The sequence below is a fragment of the Nannospalax galili genome, unplaced genomic scaffold (assembly GCF_000622305.1).
Source record: "Nannospalax galili isolate Female #2095 unplaced genomic scaffold, S.galili_v1.0 scaffold933, whole genome shotgun sequence".
NCBI lineage: Eukaryota > Metazoa > Chordata > Mammalia > Rodentia > Spalacidae > Nannospalax > Nannospalax galili.
Window position 1 is genome coordinate 1,925,058 of NW_008333281.1, and position 9,037 is coordinate 1,934,094.

At 51.4% G+C, this 9,037-nt stretch overlaps 1 protein-coding gene across 1 annotated transcript; it reads right to left on the minus strand.

The window, feature by feature from the left end:
* Positions 1-3,767: 3,767 nt before the first annotated feature.
* On the minus strand, positions 3,768-7,821 carry Hsbp1 (heat shock factor binding protein 1). The gene is made up of 4 exons (XM_008827927.3): positions 7,661-7,821; positions 7,337-7,403; positions 6,809-6,929; positions 3,768-4,821 (listed from the first exon to the last, which is right to left on the minus strand). The coding sequence occupies exons 1-3, from the start codon at positions 7,703-7,705 to the stop codon at positions 6,811-6,813; spliced, it is 231 nt and encodes a 76-aa protein (XP_008826149.1). The 5' UTR covers positions 7,706-7,821; the 3' UTR covers positions 3,768-4,821; positions 6,809-6,810.
* Between the last annotated feature and the right edge of the window lie 1,216 nt (positions 7,822-9,037).

Below are 9,037 nucleotides of genomic sequence, written 5' to 3' on the forward strand. Positions count from 1 at the left end.
AGATTGATTTTGTGTGATTCCAGTTTTGACAGAGCAAGGGCTCTTGGCTCCTTGGGCTGGGGTCAGGCAGTGGGTCCAGAGAGCTGCTGAGGTCAAACTCCAGCTCAGTGCTCCACTGTTCCTGCTAATTAAGAATCAATTTTTTTCAGTTACCTTAGACTTGCTGGCCTGGGCACAAGAGACTGATATGGGTGTTGGGTGCACTGTTCATGTTAGGGAAATAACACCTCAAATCAACAAACTGGAGAATTTATTGAAAACATGGATGTTTAGGCTGGGGAGATAGATAGCTCAGTGGGTAAAGCATGAGGCCCTGAGTTCAAATCTTCAGAACCCATGTAAAAGTCCGATGTGGTTGCACGCGTCTGAGTTCCTACCACAAGACGGAAGGCAGAGGCAGAAACATTCCAGGAAGTTCAGTGCGTGCAGCGGGAACCAGAGATGCTCTGAGTCAGGCGGAGGTGAAGACTGACACCTGAGGTGGCCTTCTGACGCCACACGTTCCACACGTATGCTGGGGCATGTGTGTGCCCACAGACGCTGTCACAGACACACACAGACACAGATTACAAAGAATACAGGGGCTGGCAAGATGGCCCTGCAAACGTGCCCACTGCCAAGCCTGACGGACCTGCGTTTGATCCCTGGGACCACATAGGAGAGATCTGACATCCAACAGGTGTCCTCTGACCTCCACATGAAAGCCATGATGTGCGCCCCCCATGCATACAAAATGAGTAAATGTTAAAAAAAAGAGATTAAAAACTACACGGATGCACAGTCCTTGCCCCATGTGCTTCGAATCCGGAACTGCAAAGACAGGCCTGGGGCTCCGGGAACATTGAGGAAGAGGCAGAAAGGATGATAAGAGCTGGAGGATGGGGAGGGCCGCCGTGACCTGACAGGGACGTGGCACTCGGGAATTTGCTGTAGTTGTGGTGCACTAATCAAGCCAGCCTATGTTCCAGCCTAGACAAGATCTAGCCAGCTTAGACCTCCATGGGGCTTGAGAGCCTCCACGGCCTCGCTGTGGAGCTGTTGGCAAGTGATGGCCGCTGGGGGAGGGGAGCCGTCTTTCTCTGGGGCTGTGGCTGCTGGTGGGTTGCCCATGCCTATGCAAGTCGTGATAACTGGACTCAGTGGGTTATAAAAAAAAGGGGGACGTGGATGTGGGAGGGGACCATGTTGGAGGGGGTCGGGGAAGCCGGAGGGTGAAGGTGGGGTGGATGTGATCAAGATACAGTGTATACATGCATACAATTGTCAAAAAATGTTCTAAAAGGGAGAGGGAGGGGGAGAGGAGAGAGAGACCCGGGGGCTGCATATGCATCAACGCCCCAGGGTTCTTACCTAGGATCACTCTAACCCTAAGGAATTAGACAACTGAAGTCTACTTGTTACTTTTAGACACTTGTTAAATTGAAAATTGCAAAACCAGCCTTTGGAAACTAAGTTTCAAGAGCCACCTAGCTTGTGGGGCAGACCCTGGAACGGCCTGGATCAGAGACAGATATGCTAGTTCAGAGGCGGATACAGCAGGGAGGCTGTGTGGCCAGGCAGCTGTGGAAGGTTCCAGGGTCCTCACACTGCTGTGGCCTCAGCAGACTCCAAGCCTTGGGTTCCTTTTACAAAGCAGACTAATCATAGAAAAAATACTTAATTCAATATTGTCATGAGGACCAAGCCAAACAGTGAGGGAAACCCTTACCACAGCACGGCGTTCCTGAATAAACTTTTCCAGGCCGACAAGATGGGTCTGCAGGTAAAAGTGCTTGCTGTGCAAACCTGACAACCTGAGTGTAAACCCCAGAACCCAAACCCACCGTGGAAGAGTACCAGGTCCCCCGCGGCTTCACACGTGTGTCCTGGCACCTGAGCACCTGCACTCTTGCACCCACATCATGTTCCTTTCCAGGCCGACAAGATGGGTCTGCAGGTAAAAGCGCTTGCTGTGCAAACCTGACAACCTGAGTTTACGTAAACCCCAGAACCCAAACCCACCGTGGAAGAGTTCCAGGTCCCCCGCGGCTTCACACGTGTGTCCTGGCACCTGAGCACCTGCACTCTTGCACCCACATCATGTTCACACACACGAAAATAATAAAGTGAGAAAGCAGCATTCTCATAGGTGCCGTCTGCAGACAGGACGCTCATCAAGGCCGCCAGCTCACGTAGGGCACTAGCTGTGCCAACACGTCCAAATTCTCCCTCTTCAGTCTAATTAAAAATACACAAACACAAAAGAGGAACGCAATTGTTAAGGAAAGCCTACAACTTGCAAACAGGATTTTTTTAAAAGTTCGTTTTCAATTGGCTGCCAGGCTTGGAGGACTGTTTCCATAGCAACAGTGCTCTAAGTAAGGGCAGGATTCCAAGGTTCACAGACCAATCAACCCTTAGTTACCTGGAATCCTGTACATTGAACCCATGTGGTCAAACGGTAATGCTTGACAGGTAACAAATTGAAGCCAAAAAACAGTAAGGGATCAAGACTGCTATTTTTTTTTTTTTTTTTTTTTTTTTTTTTTTTTTCAGTGTCTCCCTGTAGCCCCAGCTGTCCTGAAACTATGTAGACCAGGCTGGCCTTGAACTCACAGAGATCCGCCTGCCTCTGCCTCCCGAGTGCTGGGATTAAAGGTGTGTGCCACCATCTGGCTAAGACTGCTATTTTAAAGCCTGCATCTCAAGGAATGCAGGGTCACATGGGGCCCTGTGAAGAGGCTGCCGGGCCCTTTGGATGTGGAGAGGTGGGCAGTTAAATGTCAGGCTGTATTTCTTCGGGTCCATGCTTCTACTGTTTATCAGCCCTTTGTAGGCCTCTGCAGGCCACAAGTGACCGAGGAGCTTGAGGGTTAGGCCGGCCTGTGGGGCTTCTCGAGCAGACACCCTGGTGGTGCCAGGACAGTCTGGCTGTCTGGGAGGCAGCAGAGTACCTGCCAGTGTGCAGAGGGCCCTGCTTACCTGGACACCCCTTCACACCACTCAGGTGAGCAGGGAGCCGGCCATCCTTGCTACTGAGGTGAAGGCTGACAGGTCACAAAGCCTGCTTTCCTGAAGGCCAAGGCTTTGCCCTGAAGCTTGAAGCAGCTCTACATCAGAGACACCACCACGGCACCTGTGGGCTGAGTTTAACTGGGCTGTCCCTGTGTCTATCTACGGTGGAGTTCAGTGAGTCGTCAGGCGTTAGGGCTTTCAGAGGCTTTGATCTGCCAGTCTGCATCGGGAAAGGACAGGGCAACACGGCCTACAGCTCCCTCTTGGGCTTCCTCCAGGGACAAGCACTGACACGTGGGGGGAGTCTTTTCAGGCCAGCTCCCCTCAAGCACCCAGCCCCCCAGCTTTCCTCCCATACCACCTCCACTGCTACCTAACCAAACTCTATACCAGGCCTTGTGGGCTCCAGGCTTTGCTCATTGCAGGTGTCGCTGGGCAGGGGGCCCTGCCTTGAAAATCTATTCCTTCAGGGAGCCAATTCCCCGGGGTTTCCATTCCCTTTTGGAGGATCTAAAATGTTCCACATGTAGGTTTCATCTGGTCTGACCCAGCTCAATGGAGTGGGAGCCCAAGGGGCCCAACCTGCAGCGCCACCCACTGGCCTGAGGACGCACCAAGGCCGGTGGCCCCTCATTATAGAAGAGCCAGCAGCCCCTGTGCACCCCCAGATCTATAAACAGGGCAGCCCTTTTGAATGTGTCTACAGTACAAAAGGGAACACTTCAAATGCCCGACTCTGCCAGGCTTTCCTCCCAGAAGGACCACACCTTTGCTCAATGTTTCCAATCATTCACGTTTTTATTGTATGAAATCACTTGGTGGGGACAGTGACATGGACTGAGTTCCAGGTCCTCAAATGCAGACTTGAGATGGACTGAGTTCCAGGTCATCAAACGCAGACTCGAGGGTTAGCACTCTAGATGCTGAATTGTGAACGGCAAGAGTTTATGTGTCTTCTATAATCAGTAATAAAATTGTTACTCTGCAAGAATTTAGGCAAGAAAAAGTTCAAATAAAACAGTACTTCTTAAAAACCAGGGCCTCCCACCAGTCACTGGTCATTTTTCAGCCATGATTGGCCGGACCCATCTGGCCAGTAGCTCAGAGGATGGGATTGCTGGGTTTTAAACTCCTGCCAGACTCTGTCAGGTAACTACTGAGGCTGAGCACTGTAAGCCCTCCTGAAGTTGCCTTGAGTCTAAATGGCTAACAAAACTTGACGCACCAAGACCCTGGAGCGCCAGGCCCCTCTCACTGACCGCAGCAGCTCCTCAGGCCGAGGCACCAGGTGTGGTTGATTCTGACTTTTGGCAACAAGCGATAGCTATCTCTGTGGAAACGACCAATACATGCTCTCTGCCATTAGGAAAGCGTTTCCGGCTCTATGCCGGCTCAACAGTCCTTCGTGCTGACCGTGAGATCCCTAACTCTAAACACGTCTCACGTCACTGTGTCTACAGGGAGGGGGCTACTACCTACTACTCATCTAATAAAAAGTTACACAGCCACTTTTATCAAACAGCGACTCCTACAAAAGAACAGCAGGGAAAAAAGACGTCACAAGAGTGCACCAAAAAGTTTGACAATTTTATGAAGGAACCGCCAAAGGTTTAGTGTTTAATAATTAAGACAAGTGACCAAGCTGTGAAGACACCAAGTTTGAGAAACTAGTGTGGGGAATAATCACTCTGTACACTAACGATCCAGGCTGTGAGAAGATGCACACTTCATAAGACCTGTCCACACACAGTAGTTAGTTGCAGAAAGCCACTTGTTTTCTCTTGGCTTGGGAGAATGTTCTGGGCTTCAGTGTAAATCATCAGCAACCTGTTGAAGAAGGAAAACCCATCAACATCGTCATGAGGACAAGCTAACACATCAGCAGCAGGTGAGGCTCAAACGCAATACCAAGAAAGTTTGGTGAGAATCCCCTTCAATCATCTGTTGAATTAAACTCATTTTCTGTGCACAGTATTCCAGCAAAGTCAAAGTATTTAGAAAAAATTTTAAAACGACTTTAAAAAAGTTTAATTTTGTGTGTGAGGGTGTGTGTGTGTGTGTGCCTGTAGACGACGGAAGAGGGTGCTGGATCCCCTGGAGCTGGAGTTACAGGTGGTTGTGGGTGCTTGGAACTGAGCTAAGGTACTTTGCAAGTGCGGCGCTCATTCTTAACCATTGAGTCACGTCTCTAGCAATGTACTGAGAAATCTTCATTACAAATTGTCTGAATCCTTTCTGCCCAGTCCTTTGTTTAGCCATCATCTGACGATCTTCAGTCCACAGTCTTGTAGTCACTGATGGGATGTGGCTGCCACATCATATAAGGGGACACCCGCAGGACACTCCCCAGGTCATTCCTAAACGGGACTAGATGTACCAACGATTATGAGCCCTCCCAGTGGAGCAACCCAGTCTACTGTTTGTGCAGTGTTGACCTCCCAAACCTCTATCTAGTCTCTTGGGTTTCAGAGCAACCTCTGTGTCCATGGCTGAAAATCATACAGAAAGGAAGGGTTATGTACCTCTTACTACAGACAACACTTGCTACACAGGCACACAGAACTCCCAGTAAACTTTTAAGAAACTGAGATGCTACAAAGGGTATGTGAGAGAAGTGAAGTCACCACCACTTACCCCTCCCCCAGAAAACCCAAGCAAGCACAGGCAGGGGCTTATAATGAAGACACTTGCAATACCAAGTGGCTACTGTGTATCTGTCTGTCTGTCCTGCTGGAGGGTAAAGTATGGCCTTCTCTGAGAGGCAGAATTACTCAGTGGAAACTGAATGGAGCCCAGAGCAAAGGAGTCCACAGTAAAAGCTACCAAAGTCTTGGGGCTGGAGAGATGGCTCAACAGTTAAGAGCACTGGCTGCTCTTGCAGAGGATCCAGGTTCGAGTCCCAGCACCGATGTGGCGGCTAACAGCTGTCTGTAATTTCAGTTCCAGGGGATCTGACGCCTTCTTCTAACTGCCTCAGGCACTGCAAGGCATGGGTACACCTACCTACATGCAGGTAATACGTACACACATTAAATAAAATATATTAAAAAATTTTTTTTTTTTTTGGTGTTTTTGAGACAGGGTCTCCCCATAGCCCCAGATGTCCTGGAACTCACTATGTAGACCAGGCTGGTCTTGAACACACAGAGATCTGCCTGCCTCTGCCTCCCAAGTGCTGGGACTACAGGTGTGTGCCACCACGCCTGGCTTTAAAAATTTTTTTAAAAGTCACCAAAGTCTAGAATTTACGACAGATGGTGACATCAGTGTCTCCAAGTCTCTGCTATTTCCAAAACAATGAAAAAGGCAGACCAACAAAACCACATCTGCTATCAATGGAATGCCGTAAGCCAGTCTCAGTCTCAGCTCACTAGCCCAGGGTCTAACTTCCAGGATTGTCCAATCCAGGGCCCAGCACAAAACAGTGAACTTGCTTAAGGCATCAAGAGATTTTTTTTTTGTGGCAAATCAGTCTCCTTGTTCTTGAGTACCAACCTGCAACGGTATGTTGCTGTGAAAGGGTCGGACATGCCTGGCAGCAATATCGGCTCATTAATAGAAACTGGCAGAGTAAATTCTAAGGAATTAGTTTGGCATGAAAAATTCCAAGAGGTGGAGTCTGTGGTGGGGTGCAGAGAGGCATGCTGGGGGCTGTGGGTGGGGCGTGACCTCCGCATCAGGTTACTTTCTGTATTTTGTTTGTTTTGAGGCAGGGTCTCCCTGTAGCCCCGCTGGCCTGGAACTCACTACATAGGCCAGGCTGGCCTCTATCTCATGATCTCATAGAGATCCACCCCCAAACTCCCTCCAGCACCTTCAACTCTTCTGGGTAGCGGCAATCTTGTTATCACCTTCCAGTTCTTCAACCCCAGCTTGGGTCATGAGGTCGGCGATGTTTTTCTCCAGATCGTCAATGCGACTACTCATGTCATCAAGTGGGGGCAGTTAAAGAGCGCACCGCACACCTGCTTCCTCCCTCCAGCCCCCCCAAAAAAAGCAGACCACCGCCCTGACTATACTGGCTTAACAAACTGCCTCCCAGGTTCCTCCGGATCAAGGGTACAGGGGTCCAGCCCTGCCCCTGAAGGTGCTGAGACCTAAAATGAGGTCCTAAGCCTCATTTTTCCATTCACTACTAGATCCTATTCCTCAGGCTTGAAGAGGACCAGGGCGAGCCATGCACAGGGACACCATTAGTGGGGGGCTCCCAGAGCAGCCACCCAGGAGCCAGTACTGTAAAGAAACGTCAATCACTGGCTGATGTCGGTTTGCAAACCACCCACACGGCAAGGAGACCCCCCCCCCAGGCCGGAAGAGGCTTGGCTCCAAATAAAAAGGATATTTCTCCCAATGATCTGGTCCGACATGGTCTGAAACTTGTCTTGCATCTGCTGCAAGAGCGTCTCCACCTAGGAGGAACCAGAGCGGGTCAGCGGAGCAGCGGACCCCGGGAGCCTTTCTAGGGCCTTCGGGACCTCCCGGCAGGGGCGCGACCTTCCCCTCCGCCGTCCTCCTCCCGGACCCCGTGCCCGCTGGCCCCGTCCTGCCAGCGGCGGGGCCGGCCAGGCGAGGCCGGGGCTTGGCAGGTGTCGCTAGGCCGCGACCACACCCGCCGCCCGGGTTCGGGGCCGGGCCGGCCGCGGGATGCCCCCGCCCCTCATCTTACCACCAAGGTGATGTCCTGCATGGTCTTGGGGTCCGTCTCGGCCATCTCCCCGGTGCCCAGCTTGGCGGCGAAATCGCGGAACCGTCACTTACACTTCGGTTTGTTGGCGCAGACGCCCTCAGCCGCCACTTCTCGCGACAACACAGCCGCGGGATCGCGGGGCATTGTGGGGATTGTAGTCCACGTCAAGCACCAGCCGGGCTTGCAGTCCTGGTCTTCCTTCAGCGGCTAGGCCCGGCTCTCTCGCGTAGCCCCGCCCCTATCTCCTCCCGGCCCCCTCGCCCTGCATGTAGCCGGGAGCGGAAGAGGAGAGAAAACCGGAAGTGGGGCAAAGGAGGCAGGAAGTGGCGTTGACCTCTTTATCAGGTGAGGTCTCTAATGGGTAAAGGAGCTTGCAGCCAAAGCTGGAGTCATGAGTTCAAGCCCCCCCCTCAGTCCACCTGTGTTCACGCCCCATAACCACAGGAGGGAACTGACTCACAGTTGTTCTCTGCCTTCACATACATGTTGTGCCCCCCCCCCCAACTGAAATAAAATTTTTTTTTAAAACTTAAAAAAAAAAACACCTCAGATTTTCTTGGCTGAATGTCTGCCCGTAAGCAAAACCCCAGACGACCTGAAAGTTCTGTGTCAAGTAATGACCAAGCTGGCCCAGTGGCTCAAGCCTGTAATCACAGGAGGATTCCAAGTTCAAGGCCTGCCTGGGAAACTTAGACCCTGTCTCAGAAACAAAAAAACAACAAAAAGAGGACGGAAATGGGCTGTAGCTCAGTGGCAGAAAACTTGCCTAGCACAAAGCTCAGTACCACAAAAACAAAACAAAGGCCCCAGGCTCCATCTCCTCCAGCCCTTACCTGGCTTCCTCCAACCCGTGGCTGCCTAGCGTTAAGTGGGGAAGGACTTTGTGAAGGAGGAAGTTAATCCTATAGTCCCGCCCTGCCTTGGGCTGCTGCCTGCTAGGAGTTTAGGGAAGGTACTAGTTAGGATGTGAGGTGTGGCCCGATCACTCCCCAGGCAGAGCAGCCGATGTGATCTGAAACTGTAGGCATTCTCCAGGGTTCTGCGGCTCAGTGAATTGATGAGAGTTATGTGGATGGTTACAGGAAGGAGAGGTTATCAAAGGAGAGACATGGCAGAATCTGGAATTGCGCTAGCCCTAAGGAATCCAAACCCAAGAGAAGAAGGGGCAGGGCCTGTGACCTCCCATGGGTCATTTTACACACTGTGCAGTTTCCTGCAGTCTCTCCTACAGGTAGCCTCTTCTGATGCTTTCTGTCAAGACAGGACCCCTACTTCCAGCCCCTCAAGTGGCCTTGGAGTTGGGTCTTGTGAAAGTTCCCAGAAGAACTCCTGTACCTGGGACTGAACATCCGGTAA

Bases quoted from the DNA above. Each gene is read 5' to 3' on its own strand.
- Hsbp1 (XM_008827927.3), bottom strand. From the start codon at position 7,705: ATGGCCGAGACGGACCCCAAGACCATGCAGGACATCACCTTGGTG. The intron at 7,404-7,660 runs GTAAGATGAGGG...GGTTCCTCCTAG, and splicing joins TGCAGGACATCACCTTGGTG to GTGGAGACGCTCTTGCAGCA. The intron at 6,930-7,336 runs ATATCCTTTTTA...AACTGCCCCCAC, and splicing joins GGACCAGATCATTGGGAGAA to TTGATGACATGAGTAGTCGC.